Source organism: Bos grunniens, chromosome 19, assembly GCF_055505025.1.
Source record: "Bos grunniens cultivar Pamir isolate PY7600 chromosome 19, Bosgru_T2T1.0, whole genome shotgun sequence".
Taxonomy (NCBI): Eukaryota; Metazoa; Chordata; class Mammalia; order Artiodactyla; family Bovidae; genus Bos; species Bos grunniens.
The window spans coordinates 54041768-54062993 of record NC_141183.1 but is presented as its reverse complement, the minus strand read 5'-3'; the positions used below and the strand labels follow the sequence as shown (position 1 = coordinate 54062993).

Below are 21226 nucleotides of genomic sequence, written 5' to 3'. Positions count from 1 at the left end.
CACAGAGTAGGTATTCAATAATTGTTTGTTGACTATATCAGGTTATAAACACAAGATACGGAAGAGTTAAAATTGAATAAAATAGGTAGTGAGTCAATGTCGCCAAACACACTACAAAGATTGTATCAATAATTCGAAGGCCACTAATGCCAAAATAACATAAATCTAAATGGCTTAAACATCTAGCTACTGTACTACAGCTGTATGCCATTTATTGAGTTCTTACTATGTGCCAGGCATACACAAAGTGCTTTCTGTACATTATTTCATTTAATCCTCATAAGAGGTCAATGAAATGTGATAATCTCCATTTCCAAATAGTGGAACTGAAGTTCAGAGAAACTTTATAATTTATTCAAAGTCACAATGAAATAACTAACAGAGCCAGCTTTCAAACCTAGGTTTGCCTGACTCCAGAATTCTTGCTCTTAACCATTACAATATACGGATCATTCATGCACAGTCACCACATCTACAATCCAACAAAACTTAACTCAATTATTTCCAGAACAGCATCTGAAACACTTCCCTTTTTTCCATTTAAAAATTTTATGTCAGACTTCCCTGGTGATGCAGTAGATAAGAATCTACCTGCCAGTGCAGGGGACATGGGTTCTATCCCTGGTCCGGGAAGATTCGACATGTTGCAGGGCAACTAAAGCCCGCATGGCATGAGTACTGAGCCCGAGTGCTGCAACTCCTGAAGCCCAGGAGCACAGAGCCTGTCCTCCGCAACAGGAGAGAGTACAGCAATGGGAAGCCCTTGAACCATAAGGAAGAGTAGCCCCCACTTGTCACAGTAGAGAAAGTCAGAGCAAAGCAAGCAGTGAGGATCCACCATACCCAAAAATAAATAAATACATAATTTAAAAATGTTTTTTAAATAAACCTTTTATGTCTACTTATCTCTGTTTTCCTACAATCAACATGTATTGCCTTTGCAGTAAGAAAAAGTCTTTAAAGATGTTTTAAATGACTTATTTAAAACATCAGATCAGATCAGATCAGTCGATCAGTCGTGTCCAATTCTTTGCGACCCCGTGAATCGCAGCACGCCAGGCCTCCCTGTCCATCACCAACTCCCGGAGTTCACCCAGACTCATGTCCATCGAGTCAGTGATGCCATCCAGCCATCTCATCCTCTGTCGTCCCCTTCTCCTTCTGCCCCCAATCCCTCCCAGCATCAGGGTCTTTTCCAATGAATCAACTCTTCGCGTGAGGTGGCCAAAGTACTGGAGTTTCAGCTTTAGCATCATTCCTTCCAAAGAAATCCCAGGGCTGATCTCCTTCAGAATGGACTGGTTGGATCTCCCTGCAGTCCAAGGGACTCTCAAGAGTCTTCTCCAACACCACAGTTCAAAAGCATCAATTCTTCGGTGCTCAGCCTTCTTCACAGTCCAACTCTCACATCCATACATGACCACAGGAAAAACCATAGCCTTGACTAGACGAACCTTTGTTGGAAAAGTAATGTCTGCTTTTGAATATGCTATCTAGGTTGGTCATAACTTTCCTTCCAAGGAGTAAGCGTCTTTTAATTTCATGGCTGCAGTCACCATCTGCAGTGATTTTGGAGCCCAGAAAAATAAAGTCTGACACTGTTTCCACTGTTTCCCCATCTATTTCCCATGAAGTGGTGGGACCGGATGCCATGATCTTCGTTTTCTGAATGTTGAGCTTTAAGCCAACTTTTTCACTCTCCACTTTCACTTTCCTCAAGAGGCTTTTGAGTTCCTCTTCACTTTCTGCCATAAGGGTGGTGTCATCTGCGTATCTGAGGTTATTGATATTTCTCCTGGCATTTCTTCCAGTCCAGCGTTTCTCATGATGTACTCTGCATAGAAGTTAAATAAACAGGGTGACAATATACAGCCTTGACGAACTCCTTTTCCTATTTGGAACCAGTCTGTTGTTCCATGTCCAGTTCTAACTGTTGCTTCCTGACCTGCATACAAATTTCTCAAGAGGCAGGTCAGGTGGTCTGGTATTCCCATCTCTTGAAGAATTTTCCACAGTTTATTGTGATCCACACAGTCAAAGGCTTTGGCATAGTCAATAAACCAGAAATAGATGTTTTTCTGGACCTCTCTTGCTTTTTTGATGATCCAGCAGATGTTGGCAATTTGATCTCTGGTTCCTCTGCCTTTTCTAAAACCAGCTTGAACATCAGGAAGTTCACGGTTCACATATTGCTGAAGCCTGGCTTGGAGAATTTTGAGCATTACTTTATAGCGTGTGAGATGAGTGCAATTGTGCTGTAGTTTGAGCATTCTTTGGCATTGCCTTTCTCTGGGATTGGAATGAAAACTGACCTTTTCCAGTCCTATGGCCACTGCTGAGTTTTCCAAATTAGCTGGCATATTGAGTGCAGCACTTTCACAGCATCATCTTTCAGGATTTGGAATAGCTCAACTGGAATTCCATCACTTCCACTAGCTTTGTTCGTAGTGATGCTTTCTAAAGCCCACTTGACTTCACATTCCAGGATGTCTGGCTCTAGGTGAGTAATCACACTATCGTGATTATCTGGGTCGTGAAGATCTTTTTTGTACAGTTCTTCTGTGTATTCTTGCCATCTCTTCTTAATATCTTCTGCTTCTGTTAGGTCCATACCATTTCTGTCCTTTATCGAGCTCATCTTTGCATGAAATGTTCCTTTGGTATCTCTGATTTTCTTGAAGAGATCCCTAGTCTTTCCCATTCTGTGTTTTCCTCTATTTCTTTGCATTGATCGCTGAAGAAGGTTTTCTTATCTTTTAACAAATTTAAAACATAAATATAATCAAAAAACACCAACAGAGTATCTCTAGTATGACCCAGGGGAGAGAATCCCTGAATCTACAGATAAGATCATCTAATTTGTGAGACAGACATGTCCTTCCAGTGAAAATGAAACAGCGAGACTAACATGCTTGATGATATCTGCCATTAAATATGTCTGTCTAAGTCCCCTTCATTGGATTCTGTGCTCTCCAAACAACAATCTGATTATAATTTGACTTCCAATGTATATTTTCTAAATTAAAAAAAGGAAAAAAGGAATGTTCTTTTGAGTACTGGAATGCCACTAATAAGTTATTTTCTTAAGAATGGAAACTATCATGATTACATGATATCAAAGGAAAACGATTCCATCTTTAAGCAACTGCAACATAAAAATACAAACAGGATTTAATTTTATCCTAAAACTGGTAGTCTACAACATTTCAATCAAATAAATTGCTTCCTAATAAATAATGAGAAAATGATTGAAGTGTGATGTTTACAACACAGGGGTTTCTCATTTTTTACATCATTTTCCCTTTCTCCTTAAAAAAAAAAAGTAATTATCTGTGCTATCTTGGAAGGATCTGTCATTTGGTGATTTATATACTTTTAGCGCTTACCTGGAAAAATGAATTATTTTACCACGGTAGTCAGTTTTACCACTGCTGACAGTTAGTTGAACAACACTGTTTCAACTAACTGTCAGCAATAATGAAAATGTTCTGTGCGCTATAAAATTCGGTAGCCCCTAGCCATACAAAACTATTAAGCATCTGAAATGTGGCTAGTGACTTGAGGAACGATTTTTAAATTTTATTTAATTTTAATTAATTTCTATTTAAATAGCCTACATGTGGCTAGTGTGCCTAACAGTTACATCAACTCTTTTTTTTTTTTTTTAGAATTGAGAAAAACTGAGGCCATAATCCACAGCTTACCTCTGGCTACTCATTAAGATAAAACTACACGCTGAAACTCTGCGTGGTCAACTGGTCAACTGTACTGTTCCTGATGCAGAGACTGTCCATGGCTCCCAGCCTCTTACCTGAAAGTAGCTGCAGTGTGCGTAGGAGGCGGCAGGCGGCGTGACACAGCTACTGAGCGCGTCCATGCGGGTGGGAGGCGAGCAGCACTGCAGCACAGCTGCAACAGACAGACACAGAGAGCTATCAACCCATGTGCGGCCCCACGGCCTTCAAGGCGCACCTCTCTTTCAACCTGGAGCAAAAACTTCCCAAAGTTTCCCTTTGTGGGTGCAATATATTTAGTCCAACGAGGTGCCATTATTTGTTGAAAACAAACAGTAATAAAGCAATACTAAAAGTCAGTTGAAAGGGTCATTTCTACTTTTATAAATGAATCCTTCAGCACCTAAATATTTTGCTACATTTCTAATCAAAAGTCTATTCTTACTGAAAGTAGTAATTTCCTTTTATTGAAAATATCAGAACATATTCAAAATTCTAAAATAATTATTTCAATCATTTTAATAGTAACAAACATTTGGAGGAAGGTGTGCTTTTAAGTATAAAATAAGTATAAAAACTCTCCAAACACTCCTACTGTACATACAATGCATCCAGTTAAATCTATGGAAAAAAGTGTTTTATTCATTTAGCCAAGTGGTTAGGAATTCAGACCTAGAACTAGACTATCTGCCTTTGGAACCTAGCTACATAAACCTGAGGCTTCCCTGGTGACTCAGTGGTAAAGAACCTGCCTACCAACACAGGAGATGCAGATTCAATCCCTGGGTCAAGAAGACACCCTGGAGAAAAAAACGGCAACCCACTCCAGTATTCTTGCCTGGGAAATCCCAAGGACAGCGGAGCCTGGCGGGCTACAGTCCACGGGGTTGAAAAAGAGTCAGACACAACTTAGTGACTAAACAACAAGAACATAAACTGGAGTAAGGTTAATCCCTTTGGGCTTCCATTTCTGTATCCTATTATTAATAGAATAGGAATAATAACAGTACCTACTAAAAACAACACTGGCGTACAGTAAGCAATCAGTATACAAAAAGCTAATGATTTTAGCTAAGGAAATACATTTTCCAAACTTCCTCTTTATAGTTAGGATACCTTGAAAAGATTGAATTCTTTGTACTGGTATAGTCATACTTACAGTGAAGTTAAAGTCGCTCAGTCGTGTCCCACTCTTTGTGACCCCATGGAATAGTCCACAAAATTCTCCAGGCCAGAATACTGGAGTGGGTAGCCATTCCCTTCTCCAGGAGATCTTCACGGATATTCCCAACTCACAGATCAAACCCAAGTCTCCCACACTCCAGGAGGATTCTTTACCAGCTGAGCCACCAGGGAAGCCCAAGAATACTGGAGTGGGTAGCATATCCCTTCTCCAGCAGATCTTCCCAACTCAGGAATCAAACTGGGGTCTCCTGCATTGCAGGCAAATTCTTTACCAGCTGAGCTACCAGGGAAGTCCCCATACTTACAGATGCAGCCTTAATAATTGGTTGAGTCTCCTCTTTTCCAGAGAGAGAATCTCCAGAACGAATGAGAATCAGTTATAACATCACACCTTTGGATTAAAGAGAGTATGAGATTTACTGAGCACCTAACATATTCCAGGCACAGTCCAAGGTCCTTTAACATGTATTGCCTCATTTAATCCAAACAACTGAATGAGATATTAACATTACAAAAATCAGGAAATTAAAGCTCAGGGATGTTAAAAAATGTGCTGAAGGTTCACAAAGCTCATAGTGGCAGAGGCAATCATCAAACTGCAAAGTACATGCTCTTTAATGTATCACGATATTTCCTTAATCTTGCTTCCTAAGATGTAATACTTTAATTTGACTAGAACTCCACTTGTGGAATATTTTTAAGGTATCTTTATTTATAGGTGGCAACATTTTTGGTCCACATTTCTCATATTCTGAACACGGTAGTAAAATTACTAAATAATCTCATTCTATAATCTTTGAAATAAATTAGTCTAACAATTGCAAAAATTCATCAAAATGTTTCCCTTTTATCCATTACTGACTATGGATTTTTAAAATGTCAGAAGTTCATAAAGGTATAAGAGAAATATTTTATTATACATGTGCATTTTAAGGCATTAAATTTTACACATGGAAATAAAAAAATAATGGATAGAATTCTAGTTCAAGTAAGAACATAAGGGTTGATGTTTTCTGAATTACATAATTTTAACAATTCCAGTGGTTAAAAAAGCCAGATATTACTAGGATGGCCATATAAAATTCAAGCAGCTGTCACTTCCCATATCCTTTGAGATTATTCAAATACACAATAAAAAATTTTTGGATTGGAATTTGGTTTCCCAGAATATTTAAAAGCATAAATACCCTGGGAAATAAGTTAAATCCAAAAAGCTAAGGAGGGGTCTGCAGGGATTGCTGAAACTGAAAAAAACTGGGATCTTTTTCCAGTTTTAACAGCTAAGAAAAACAGCCCCCTAGTGGCAGAAAGGACTCAGTAAGATTTCCCCCTATCGCGTGTGTGTGTGCTCAGTCATGTTGGACTCTGTGAATCCACAGACAGCAGCTCCTCAGGCTCCTCTGTCCATGGAATTTTCCAGGCAAGAATGCTGGAGTGAGTTGCCATTTCCTCCTCCAAGGGATCTTTTCACCCATCAGGGCACCATAAAAGTGTTTTGTTACAAATAAATCAATGAAAGGTATTAGCTTTATTTTTCTGATAGTGCTATAATCAATCTGATGCCACAGTTTACATATTTTGAATAGTTGTTAAAGTGTACCTTAAAATAAGTTTCTTGAAAAAATAACATAGAATATACAGCAATAAAATATAACATACAAGTCAAGAATATATTAATATATAGTTGATAGCTGACTTAGTATCTAAGGAAACAGCAAAGCAGTGACTGTCCTTTAAAGTGTCCAGTTACAAATGGGAAGTAGAAAGGTGCCTGCATGAAGACAGGGAGGTGAACAGCTAATCCAAAGACCCCTCAATGGCTAGTTCCTTACCAGAGCAGTCCCACCTCATACAGCCAACAAAACACAACAAAGTAAAGTATTAATAAGTTCACTGGATATGAAAATCTAGTTATAAAAATACAACTGTGTGCTTCATACATGAAAAATTAATCCAGTGTGTATTAGGAAAGCACTGTGAAAGTACTAACACTTCTAAAACTGAGTTTATCACTATGAAGACACATTCATCTCCATAAAGATCCTTCAGTATCTTTCTGAAGGCAGTGTTCATTTAAGGCACTGAATGAATAAAAAGCTGGAAATAGTGAACAATTTCTATTTCATATATAAGAGTTGATGACATCTTTTATGGTAAAAAATAGATAACTAAAAATTTATCTAAAGGTAAAAATTTTCACATCCACTATAGGTTAGGAAAACAAGTTCATATACTTTATCCAATGTAGGTAATTCATATTTATAATTTAAATGTTTTTAAAAATAAATAAATAAATAAAAATAAAATGTTTTGGACTTGAAGCTACTCTGGAATAGTACAGTATCAACAGCAAAGAAATACTCAAAAGGAAAAATATCCTAATAGTAAAGTTAATTTCAAGGTAAGTTACGACAGCAACCAGAACCCCAACATCTCATCTACAGTGAGGTAAAGAAATGGTATTCGAGTCTGTAACCAAAAGAAGTGAAAGCAGAACATATTATTGTAGAACCAAGTTCAGAGCACCAATAGCCAAAAGGTAGAAGTAACCCAGCGTCTATCAACAGGCCAACTGACAAAATGTGGTCCATGCACATGGGAGTTTCAGAAAATTAGTCAGCATTTAACGGAAGGAGATTTGACTCATCCCACTATATCAATGACTCGGAATAAGTGAGAGATGCCAATCACAAAAGGACAAATACGCAACTGCCCTCACATGAGGTTCCTAGAGTTAGCAGATTCTTCAAGACAGAGAGCAGGACGGCAGTCGCCACAAGACGGCGAGAGGGGAATGTGAAGTTAGTGTTTACTGGGTACAGAGTTTCAGCTGGGGAAAGACGAAAAAGTTCTAGAAAAGGATGGTGGTAATGCTAGTACAACAATGTGAATGTATTTAATGCCACAGAGCTATACACTTAAAAATGGCTAAAATGGTCAATCCTATATGTATTTTACTGCAATGAAAATAAAATATAATTGTGCTTTTACTTAAAAATCCTCCTAATGTATCTACGCCAAGTCCCTCTCTCCATAAGAACAAACTCAGACCTTTCCAGAGAAACTGACAATACAGGCTCCCAGAGCATCAGAAAGTTCTTATAACTTCATATTCTATACTTGTTTATGTACATTATGTAGAATGAAAAGCCTAAAGATCAAATGTTTAAAATTTAATGTACTTCAAAACAGTAATCATCAACCTTCTTTGCCCAAGAGTCAGTACAGAAAATAATAAAACACATGCACCTTCGTGAGAAGGGTATGTTCTTTTAAATCACTTCAGTCAGCCTTTAAAGTGTTAGTAGCTAGGCTCATCTGAAATACAGCTTTTAAAATACGTTATCCTTTATATGTAAATATAAAGTTTTTAAGTGTTTTAAATTTTGAAGTCTATTCAAATTCTATACATTAATTCATTTAATCCCAGACCCAAATTATTACTGCCACTTTTTGGAAAAGGAAATTGAAACCGCGTGACATGAAATAATCCACAGAATGTCACAATGTCCATCATATGACTAACTGCAAAGCTGAGGCTAAAATTACTTCGTTTACTCAATAAATATTTACTGAGAGCCCATTATGGCCAAGCACTACACCAGGTGCAGGGGGATACAGAAATGAATTAGACACAGCTGCAGACTGAATGTCCCACTCTAGCAGCTGGATGGAGTCTGTCTCTCTGCTGGAGCAGAGAGTCAACAGCCCAGGGTCAGTGCCCTGCCGTCGGTAGCACAGAAGGCGAGGTCCCCCTGACCAGTATCTGTCACCTACCCTATCTAGAAGGAACTAACTCTGGGGAAGAGGTATACCAGGAAAAAGTCTCTCAGAAGAAAAACAAAACAAACAAAACGTCCTCTCTGTATTACAAGCAGGCCGGCAGCAACAAGCAGAACACAATGGCCGAAGGAATGAACTCGAGAGAATTTGCCTAGATTTGTTTCCTAGCCCTGCCTGTGCTGAGCTGTGCTTCAGCTTCTAATCTATGAAATGAGGATAACTACATTCCCTATCTTATAAAGTTGTTTTGAGGATTAAATGAATTAATATTTGGAAAGCACTCAGCATAGTACCTGGTCACAGTGACTGCTACCCAAATATACGAGACAAAGGGCAGCTACAAATCACCAATCACTGCTTTGAGCTTAAAACTTAACTTGGGCAAAAAGTCAAAGTTAACTTTGAATCAGGTCAGCATTACAACATGAGTCAAAGGAAAACAATTCCTCAATACAGGATTCTGTATATAAATATGAATATACTAATATTCTTTTGTATGTTCAAATACATACAGAATGAGCAAAACAAAAAGGTCTAAAATAAAGTTTTTTTATAAAAAAGGGAAATTAAATTATAGTAGCACCCTGAAAACAGCATTAGAGAAGAAAACTGAATTCAAGATAGGGCAAGACTAAAAAGAGTCCACTGACGCTGGACCTATAACATTTTGCCTTTGAAGAAGCGGTTAAGAGTGGAAAAAATGTAAACGAGCAGGGCAAAGAAAACAGATGCCTCAAGAGAGGAAGGGCAAATGTGAGAAACAACTCATGTGAGTCCATTTATGAGTCAGTCTTGAGAGCAGTTTTTTAGTCTCAAAGTTTGGCTTTACTAGAGAAATAATTTACGAAATAGTACAAAATACAAATTTTACTGATTATACCACATGAAGACCAGATCCAAGTTTATTTTCAATATAACTGATTTTTAAATGAAGTTGAGTATTGTTTTTTTACTAAAATTTGATCCAAATCTCAAGTCATATAATTCACTTTGAAAGGATTCAAGTATGATCATTATTCCAAAATTAGTTACTTTATTAGGATTTGGAAAGCTGGATTGAGAGTGATTATTATCCTGCCTCTGAGAGTAGTATTTTACTTAACTTTGGTAAAGTCATTTGTAAAGCCCTTCACAAACAGGTATTCACTAAATATTGGTTAAACTGCTCACTATGTCTTGCCTCCTTCACCTAAGATTTGGAGGAATTAAGTACTTGTACACTTATTTCTTTGGCATTTTCTTTCCCTTCCATAGAAGGTCTTTCATATTTAACAATACAACTTTTTATTTCTATAGTACTTCAGAATGTTCAAAGCAATTTTCGTACATTACATCATAGAACTACTCTATATATTAGAATTCATTATGAAATCATGAGATTTCTTTCTTTTTCTCATAACCTCAGAACCTTCACAGTAAATGCAATCATCCATATCAAAGAAGACAAAACAAAAATTCAGATAATACAAGATTCTATTTCATATGCACTCTATACTATCAAAACATCAGCAGCACTTCTTCTTTTAATGTGTCTCTTTCCTAGTCCTTATCTTGGACTCCTGGAGACAATTTTCAATGTAATTATAAAATTAATAAGTTTATTTATAAATTTAAATCCAAGCTAACACAAAATATTTTTGAAATGACACAGATCCTAAATTATAATAATTTAACAAATAGTACTTCTATAACGAATGAATAAATTTGTAGTATTTTCTAATATCATACAACTAGTTCTCATAAAATTTAGAACTAGGAGTTTCTAAGAGGATTGTTCAGAACTTGGAATACATTTTCCCGTAGAAACATCATCATACAGGCTAGTTTGGCTCCTAAGCCAGACTATAACCATCCTTACCTTAACTGCAGCACTAATCGTAATATGGAACCTAAGCACCATATCTAATATGTACATAGGAAAATTTCTCCAAAATTCCAAGTTAGAAGGCCAAGCACATTTCTCTCTCTCTTGTAGTCCTCCTAAATTTCAACTCCCCAGTTTTTGAGTCTTTAGAAGTGTAGAGGAGGGGCGTTTAAGGGAGGTTAGGAAAAGAAAGAGAAACATTCATTGCTAAAAGGAAGAGAGACGGGGGTGTTGTCCAGTTGATGGGCTATAGAACGTAAAGCAAGTATAAGAAAAATATAGACTGTCTCTCTCATATATATATACTCTATGCATTTATGGAATGCAGCCAAATTATAATTTAGATAGAAATGCCTAATTTATCAAAATATTGATTAAAAATCCCTCAGGAAAGATCTGACACTATTTGTTGCTATACATAAGATATATAACATAAAATGTCATCTTCTAGCTTTCAAGATCACCCAGATATTTTTGTTCTTCAAAGAATTAGCTGAAAGTCTGAAAAAAAGAGAATTAGGTCTCCACTTTTTTTATATATAATGTTAAAAAAAAGATTTTTAAAGTTTCTAGTAGGCAAACAATTAAAGTGCTATATCATCTTACTCCATATAATTTCTTCCCCTTATCCTTCTCCATCCACCAAAACAGTAGCAGCTCCAAAAATCTATAGAATTCAATCTAATTTAACCTCTGGTTTTATTATTTTAATAATATTGAACTTAAGTGCTTTGAGAAAATAAAGCAATCCCTTTTACTGTCTGTATTTAGGTAGAATGCAATGAGCCAATAATAAATAAAAATGGTTGCATATTACCAGCATTATTATAAACGGAACAGTTTTCAAATTTATAGCTTTTAAAAGACAACCAATCATTTAACCCCCTTATCAAATTTACATACCTCCCACTCATTTTAGTTTTTGATTTCAGCCTGCCTGGGAAAAGTGGTCTAACAAAAATACCTCTGGAGACTGCTTCCAGCTGTACTTAATTAATATGCCTACACTCTTAATTCAAAGTGCAAAGGACTGCCCCCTTTTTTCTCTTCCTGGTCTTTTCTGAAAGCCTTGACCCTTGACTTTTTTCTATTGCCCCATTTCATCACTCTGTGTAAACAATAATGAAAACACGTATCACCTCTATGGTGCTTCTGCAAAACAATAAATTGTTTTTAATTAAATGGTAACATTATCATTCTGCAAAAATGTATCCCCGCAAAAACATCCCCTGGCCCCAAGAAGCTAAATGGATGGTCACTATCACATGGATTCCCAATGAGTGGCCTGAGCTCTACTGGCAGGTCTTCCATGCCCTTGGCTGAGCTCTAGGTCAGCTGTCATTGTCAGGCTCTTCTCTCAGCTACTCCCAGCTGTTCGCTGGCTGAGATTAACCCTGCAGGGATTGCACTGCCAAACCACACCATTACATTTTTATTAAAAGAATATAATTTAGTCTTAAGAGATGGTGAGTAGGCTCTTATATTAAACTTCATTACTGAGATACTAAGATTATTTCATTATGAGGTAGTCTCAGCTATATAACTAAAAAATAAACAATATGTAATATAAGTAGTTTTTTTCTAAAAGGAAAAAACCCAAAAAAACTACTACACCAAGAACAGTGTTATACCAAGATCTGGTGTACTAAGTCTTACCAGAACATATTTTGAGGATACCAAAGTTTCACTAAAATATACACTTCTATGCTCCAACAATTTTCACAGCCTTTAAGAACATAATGAAATTTCACATATTGTTAAAAAAATGAGTATTCATGAGAAATCTTTGACATTTCTTAGGTGTACATTCCTATTTTTGTTTAGGCATACAAAAATGCATTTAAAAAAATATAAGTTCTCATTATCAAGTACCTTAAAAGAAACCACTGAATTTGAATTTCTCATACCTGTTGGATAGTAGGCTTGGGAGTACTGCGCTGAGGGTGTGTAGTTACTATATTTTTGGGAGGAGCTGACCATTGTTTGAGGACCTTGCTGAACGTGTACAGATGTGGCACTGGGCTGCAGGGTATACGTAACCTCAGTTGGAAACCTCTGTAGTACAGGAAATGGAACCCCTTTATCTGAAAAAGTAGGAGACGTTTCCACTTGTCCTGGGTGCATTCCAAGAGAGTTCTGCCATGTTCTAGGAGGGATCGGGGTCCGATCTAAACCTTTCAGAGGAAAAGTACTGTGGTTGTGGGATGAAGTCGATACGTAGGAGTAAGGAGACAAACTATCTCGCCGGAACGACCGGTGAAATTGTCCTACAGCCACTGGTCCTGCATAAAAGAGGAAGAGCACATTTACTAATTTTATATTACACCACCAGACGTAGTAAACCAAAAGTCACAAAACATACACTACTCTTCACTTGTGAATATGCTGAGTTTCCAGCCATTCTCAACACAACAGAAATTTATTGGTAAAAACAAGTTCAGAATACACAACATGAAATTACAAATACAATGCTGAAAAAATAATCAAACAAATTTTGTTTGGTTGTTAATATGATTGTGATAAGAGACAAAGTGGCCAAACTCTAACATTAAATCAAATTAAATCAAAGGTTAAATGTCATCTTACCTGTCACCTCAACCGACTGACCCAGATTTTCCCAATCTATAAACTATCAGTACTTCCTAGAAGTTTTAGAAATTCCATTTGGTCTTTTAAATCATTTACGAATCTTAATAATAGGTACAAAAATAAGCACTCAACCATATTCATGAAAGATATAAGTATGGAAAAAATAAAAATTATCCCAGAAAAAGAAATTTCATGTAAGAAATTTCATGCTCCCTTTCAATTTTTAAAAAAAATTTAATAACAATCTTTGCAGAAAAGTCAAGCTTGGAAACTCTGACTTGGTCATTCCTGAATCAAAAATTTTCTATGGTCTCTTTTTCTTCAGAGTATCTCTAGTCCCTTCCTAGATATCAATGGCTCTCAAACATTGATTTACATTTGAATCACCTAGACAGTCTGTTAAAAATCCACACACTCAAGACAAGAGATTCCTATATTTGCTTTTTCTTATCTTGCAAGGTTGAAAGGAATTAATCAGTGGAGATGAGGAAGAGAGAGAAAGAGCAATACTACATAATGAAGAAAAGGAAAATATAAAAGTTGCAAGCTGAACTTATTTTAAAGACTGTGGTTCTTGAAGATAAAGCTAGTCTAATTTATTCCTAGGAAGGATTTTACCTATTAAATTTTGTGGTTCACAAAGGCTTTTCAATTTGTTTTTGTTGTATTAAGCTATATCTATAAAACTATATCTATATAAATAAAATATATATATAAACTATACCTATAATCTATAAAACAGAGGGAAAGTCTAATTTACGTGCTACTCATCTGCTAAAGATGGCACTCACCTACTTTTCCAAATATTTAAATGTTATACATCTTTTGTTCTAGTATTCCTATAATGTTTGATTTCTTCTAAAGAATGAAGCATTAAGAAGTGCTCATAATCACTTCTGTTTTGGTGCTGCCTGATTCAAATTGATTTTGCTCAAATAAACCCTTAAAATTTAAAAAGAATAAAGCATTAATGCCAAAAATAAACAAATATAGGAGTTTGGGGCAGACGTGTACACACAAAATGGATAACCAATAAGGACCTATCCTGTAGCACAGGGAACTCTGTTCAATGTTAGGTGGCAATCTGGATGCTAAGGGAGTTTAGAGGCAAATGGATACATGTAGACTGAGTCTCTTTGCTATTTGCTGAAACTGTCACAACACTGGTAATTGGCTATACTCCAATATAAAGTAAAAAGTTAAAATAAGAAACAAAAAACAATTCTGGAAATCAAGAGCTAATGGAGAAAAAAATCTAATGGACAAAAAAACTTCTCCTTCAGAAGATTAAATGTATTTAAATGATACACCTTTTAAAAACTACTTTTAAAATACAAAATAGTTTTTATGCTGACTAGCAAACACATGTATACACACTTTGAACTACCACTGACAGTTCTTTGCTTTAAGACTTAAAGAAAAATTTTTTGTTTGTGAGGTCCCAAACTGCCCATCACTTGTTTGTTTTTTTTTTCTTTCTTGGATGATAAAACTTTATATTGCTAGAGTGTCAAATAGCTCACTAACCCTTCTTTACCCTCTTTAAGGTTAAGTTGTTGATGAATTTTCAGACTGTCAATAACAATAGATAATTAAAGAATACTCTACCCTGATTTCTCAAATTCAAATTTAGATCTGAATTAAAATACATTTCTACTTCTACTATGATAAATTCTGAGTGATGCCCAAATATTTAAATATTTTAGATACTGCTAATGTAAGGACACAGGACACAAATTAGAAGGACATTTGTTTTCATTTTTAATTAAGAACTAAAACACGTTCAGCTCTTATTCTTCTGTTAGAGGTTACTTCGCAGGGTTCTAGTCTACCAACTTTATAGAACATCACCTACATGTCTTTAGGACATCTAAGGTATGTATTTGGCAAAGCTTAAATCCAGGATCCTAAAAATGTAAGGTAGGCTGAATTTCTGTTGTTCTTTCTATTCCATCTGTAAAAGTGAATCTGAGCTAGTCAGTCCCCAGGAGAGAACTTGCCTCTTTCCCAAAACTTGGTTCTTGAGAGTTAGTTTAGAAAGCTTTAACAAATATTATGAAATAAACTGCCAATAAAAACAAGATAACAATAGCGGGCAAACAAAAACAGGAAAAACATGTGACCCTCACATTTCTTATCAAGTACAGAGGGGTGACGGAGAAGGTGATGGCACCCCACTTCAGTACTCTTGCCTGGAAAATTCCATGGGCGGAGGAGCCTGGTGGGCTGCAGTCCATGGGGTCGCTAAGAGTCGGACACGACTGAGCGACTTCACTTTCACTTTTATGCATTGGAAAGGAAATGGCAACCCACTCCAGTATTCTTGCCTGGAGAATCCCAGGGACAGAGGAGCCTGGTGGGCTGCCGTCTATGGGGTCACACAGAGTCAGACACGACTAAAGCGACTTAGCAGCAGCAGCAGCAGCAACAGAGGGGTGACAGAGGATAAGACGGTTGGATGGCATCACTGACTCAATGGACATGAGTTTGAGCAAACTCCGGGAGACAGTGAAGGACAGGGAAGTCTGGCATGTTGCAGTCCAGAGTCTCAGAGTCAGACGCGCCTTACCGACTGAACAACATTCTCAGAAGGTGAACAGGACAACTGGCTCAATGGACCTGGGTAAAAGAACCAGGTCCTAACACAGAGGATTCTACTGCAAAAGAGAAGTATTTAAATCAGAAGCTGCAGTAGAACACAGAACACAAAAAGGAAATGAAGAAGGACCAGTATAGTCAGGCATATAATCAAGAATTAAGCAGAATAAAAATTAGTGAGCCAAAAGAGAACCAAGGACTTAGAACATGGAGATAAAGCAAAACAAAGTTGGACCTGTATTCTTAAACTTAGAATTACATTCCACCCAAGTCAGTAACACAATTTCCTAATGAACCAAGTCTATGTTGTGGACAATCCACACCTGACATATTTTCTATACATACCAACAGGCAGGATGTATGAAATGTATGAAAACTATGATAATGGAGGTAATATGAACTTATGTATTAGCTATACCAAAAAAGTATGAATTACATTTATGTTTTTCAACAAGTAATCTTTAAAATGCTGACCAACTGAATTATAAGTGAGAAAAATCAGATTCTACATAGCCCCTGTGCTTCTTCAACTGAAATGAACTCTATACTTACAACTAGGTGTAGGATAGGGCAGGGAAAAAAGAAATCGGAGAAGAGGAAAAAGTGAGCAAGAATTGGTCTCTATGTATGCATGTGTGTTTCTTTCTTTGAAGTAGTGATCCTGTTTTTCCCAAGAACACATTTTCAGTCTTTTCTCCTTATGCCCACCAGATACACAATCTGAAAAAACAAGTATCTAAATGAATGACAAGGTATTGTATCCACTGCCTTTCTCCATTTGATTCCCCACAAAAATCAATGGACATCACATGGAAGTAAGTGGCTTAATATTCCTTTAGAATTCCTTTAGAACATTCCTATGCCACTGCTACTTTTCCAACTAGTTCCTAGAACTCTAACCTAATCCCTTATCTTCTAAACTCCATAGATACACAACCTAATCCATTTTCTAAATTCCAAATGAAGATTGCTCATTCCTAACCCTGGGCTTACATTAAACTGAACACAGTGTTACTTTTATTTGTATATTTAAAATTTTCCCATAAGTGAAAAGTAAGCCAGACACTTTTCTGTTAAATCTCTTGTTAACACGATGAAAATGTCTCTATTACTCTCCTGGTTGAAGGTAAAGAATGAATTCTCATAATCATATCCTGTTGCTTTCTTGGTATGCTGCTACACATCACCCACTCTTTAAACAAGGAAAGGAAATATTGCCACCCTCACCTTCCTGGAAGAAGGGGGAGGGTATTAGAAATCCAGTTGAAAATAGTTTTAAAAGTCAAAGTACTTTTCTATCACAGAGAGTTTTTTAAGTTTGAGTAAACATAGACTTGCAAGCAAAGATGGGCAATAATAAAGGACAGAAATGGTATGGACCTAACAGAGCAGAAGATATTAAGAAGAGGTGACAAGCACACACAGAAAAACTATACAAAAAAGATCTTAATGATACAGATAACCACGATGGTGTGATCACTCACCTAGAGCCAAACATCGTGGAGTGCAAAGTCAAGTCAGCCTTAAGAAGCATCGCTACAAACAAAGCTAGTGGAGGTGATGAAATTCCAGTTAAGCTATTTCAAATCCTAAAAGATGATGCTGTGAAAGTGCTGCACTCAATATGCCAGCAAATTTGGAAAACTCAGCAGTGGCCACAGGACCAGAAAAGGTGTTTTCATTCCAATCCCAAAGAAAGGCAGTGCCAGAGAATGTACAAACTATCGCACAATTGCACTCATCTCACATGCCAGCAAAGTAATGCTCAAAATTCTCCAAGCTAGGCTTCAACACAATACATGAACCGAGAACTTCTAGATGTTCAAGCTGGATTTAGAAAAGGCAGAAGAACCAGAGATCAAATTGCCAACAATCACTGGATCATAGAAAAAGAAAGAGAATTTCAGAAAAACATCTACTTCTGCTTCATTGATTATGCTAAAGCCTTTGACTGTGTGAATCACAACAAACTGTGGGAAATTCTTCAAGAGATGGGAATACCAGACGACCTGACCTGCCTCCTGAGAAACCTGTATACCGGTCAAGAAGCAACAGTTTAGAACCAGACACGGAACAAATTGAGACTGGTTCCAAATTGGGAAAGGAGTATGTCAAGGCTGTATATTGTCACCCTGCTTATTTAACTTATATGCAGAGTACATCATGTGAAATGCTGGGCTGGATGAAGCACAAGCTGGAATCAAGATTGCTGGGAGAGATATCAATAATTTCAGATATGCAGATTACATCATACTTATGCAATGGCACCCCACTCCGGTACTCTTGCCTGGAAAATCCCATGGATGGAGGAGCCTGGTAGGCTGCAGTCCTTGGGGTTGCTAAGAGTCAGACATGACTGAGCGACTTCACTTTCACTTTTCACTTTCATGCATTGGAGAAGGAAATGGCAACCCACTCCAGTGTTCTTGCCTGGAGAATCCCAGGGACGGGGGAGCCTGGTGGGCTGCCGTCTATGGGGTCACACAGAGTTGGACACAAGTGAAGTGACTTAGCAGCATGGCAGAAAGCGAAGAAGAACTAAAGGGCCTCTTAATGAAGGTGAAAGAAAAGAGTGAAAAAGCTGGCTTAAAACCCAACATTCAGAAAACTAAGATCATGGCATCTGGTCCCATCACTTCCTGGCAAATAGAGAAGGAAACAATGTAAACAGTGACAGACTTTATTTTTCTTGAGCTCCAAAATCACTGCAGATGGTGACTGCAGCCATTAAATTAAAAGATGCTTGCTCCTTGGAAGAAAAGCTATGACCAACCTACACAGCATATTAAAAAGCAGAGACATTACTTTGCCAACAAAGATCTGTGTAGTCAATGCTATGGTTTTTCCAGTTGTTATGTATGGATGTGAGAGTTGGACTGTGAAGAAGGCTGAGCACCGAAGAATTGATGCTTTTGAACTATGGTGTGGGAGAAGACTCTTGAGAGTCCTTTGGACTGCAAGAACCAGTCAGTCCTAAAGGAAATCAATCCTGAATATTCATGGGAAGGACTGATGCTGAAGCTCCAATACTTTGGCCCACCTGATGCAAAGAGCTGACTCATTAGAAAAAACTGATGCTGGGAAAGACTGAATGCAGGAGAAGAGGATGACAGAGGACAAGATGGTTGGATGGCATCTCAGACTCAATGAGTTTGAGCAAGCTCTGGGAGGTGGTGAAGGACAGAGAAGCCTGGCAGGCTGCAGTCCATGGGGTCACAAAGAGTCTGACACAACTGAGCAACTGAACAGCAACAAAATACAGACTTACACATAGAAACTTCTTTCAAAACTGAAAGACTGAAGCCAACAGTGAAAAATTCCAAGGTTGTAAACATGAGCTTTATAAAATCATTTTAAACTAAAACTGGACATTTGTACACACACAAATTTGGTTTTACCTGTGTCTAACCATAACACCTTAAATAAGCATTGGGTCTAATCAGCTACTATGAAAGAACTGTTTAGCCAATTCATTCTACCTATGAGCAATACCTGGTAAAAACAGGAAAATATATTATTATATTTTTGCTTTCAAGTTATACAAACAACGCCTACGGTTCTACACATTACTCCGGAACCTAAAATATGATCACTGTGAGAACACGTCTTCCAAGATTTCTTAGATGTGTCAATGGGTGGAAGACGGCATGGCTCATCAAGGACAGACACTCACTCAAGGTACCTTGATCACCACTTTCCCTGGGCTAGCATAACTGTTCTACATTCTCTCGGCTGCGACTGTTCCTTCCCACCTTGACCTTTGCCATATCCTCACCCTGTAGAGGAACTCTGTTCTGCTTCCTATCAGAACGCAGGAGCCAGTTCTGTTTCTTCCAGACCCAGGGCTTCAACAAAGGCCTACTTATTTTTAGGTGTTCGCTGTGAAAAGACCGGGTCTCGAGAAGATACCTGGCGATAGAGGTTTGGAGCCCACGAGGGTTCCGAGAAGACTCAAGAAAGCCAGCCTAACGCGGAGGTCCCCGTGACCGCCAGTGGACACAGAAGGGCCTCATCGTCCATGGGCCCCGTCCAGGAGAGGTGCTGGCGGGAAGGGGGGTGATGCCAGTGCCGCGCCGACTTCTCGGCAAGCACGGCTGACAGCGGCTCCCAGGCGCTTCCCTGACACCACCAAGGAAATGCCCGCGGGCGTGGCGGTTGCCCCCTCACGGCCGAGCGCCCCGCCGCTGGCTGAGGACAGAGCAGGAGGGACGGGACTCACCCTGTGGCTCCGGCCGGGGCCCCGAGGGCGGCAGCGGCGGCTCCTGGTGCTGCAGCGGGGAGGTGGAGGCAGAGGCCGAGGCCGACGTGATGAGGAGCCTCTGGAAGCGGTTGGGCGGGCGGCAGGGCACCTCCAGGCCGGCCGCCAGCTTGGCCTTGTTGGCGCTGGTGAGCCTCTTGAGGTGCACGAGCAGCTGCGGCTGGTCGCGGCGGAAGTGCGGGCTGTGGAAGTGGTGGAGCGGCCCGTCGCCCGCCGGCCCGCCGCCCCCAGGCCCCGGCCCGGGCCCCGCCGCGCCCGGCCCGCCCAGCACCACCTTGCGGAAGCCGTAGAGGTTGAGCTGGCGGATGAAGCTGGTGAAGTTGGTGGTTTTGAAAAGCTCGGGCTCGGCCCCGGCGCCCCCGACGCCGCCCCCGCCGCCGGCGCCCCCGGCCCCGCCGCCCCCGGCCCCCGCCCCGGGCGGGCTGAGCAGCTCGGCCTCGAAGAGCGGCTGGTCGATGAGCAGCCCTTCACCACGGCCGTCCCAGCGGATCGAGCGGTACCGGGGACTGTTCACCAGCCGCCACAGCTTGGCGGGGAAGTTGTTGGGATTGATGGGGGTGGAGAGCAGCGCCTCCTCCATCGCCCCGCCCGGGCCCTGGGCCTCGCCCCGCCGAGCCTGGCTCTCCCACCCCGTTCTCGATCTCCCCCCTCCCCCCTCCGCGGCCTTCGCTCCGCCCTGCCCCCTCCAACCAGCACCCCGCCGTCGCGGACCCGGGGACCGTTGGCGCACGAGCCCCCCGCGGCGCCTGCCAGCGCGGCCAATGGGGCCTCGAGTTGCCGCTGCGCGGCAGCACTTGGCGCGAGCCGACCCGCCCCTTACACCCGCGCCACGTGCACCACGGAGAAGGTACGCTCGCTCGGCGGCCTCCCGAGGGAGCCGGAGGCGCTGGGGCTCGGGGCCCGCGGGCCGGTGTCCCGTACTGCAGAGAGATCCGCTGGGGTATCCGCGGCGGAATGCGGAGACCTGTGTACTTCACCGCTACCGGCAGCGGGGCTGTGGGGCTTTAGAATTCAGGAAGTGTGAAGTGGGTGATAACAAATCCGGGCATTCTCAAAAACACATTCTATGCTCTTATTAGTCCTAACAGTTGAATTGATTGTCTCTCCAAATAAAAACGGCGATACCCTGAGTGCACAAATTGAAAAGAGTGGCATTTTATCTGTTCTGAAATATACTCTCTTCAGCCAATGCTTTGCTCAAGACCATTTACCCAA

The 21226-nt window shown here is 39.6% G+C and overlaps 1 protein-coding gene across 3 annotated transcripts in view; it reads right to left on the bottom strand.

Annotated features, from left to right (window-relative positions):
• HSF5 (heat shock transcription factor 5) overlaps positions 1–21144 on the bottom strand; it is a 53278-nt gene extending 32134 nt beyond the window's left edge. For 2 of the 3 annotated variants that reach the window (XM_086360743.1, XM_086360744.1), the window contains exons 1-2: positions 12474–15369; positions 3812–3909 (exon numbers count right to left, since the gene is read on the bottom strand). In XM_086360743.1, coding sequence (XP_086216869.1) covers positions 3812–3909; positions 12474–12690 — 315 coding nt within the window. In that variant the 5' untranslated portion in view covers positions 12691–15369. Of the gene's footprint in view, positions 1–3811; positions 3910–12473; positions 15370–19972 lie in introns of those variants that run through there. The other variant, XM_086360746.1, reaches the window with a different exon arrangement.
• Between the last annotated feature and the right edge of the window lie 82 nt (positions 21145–21226).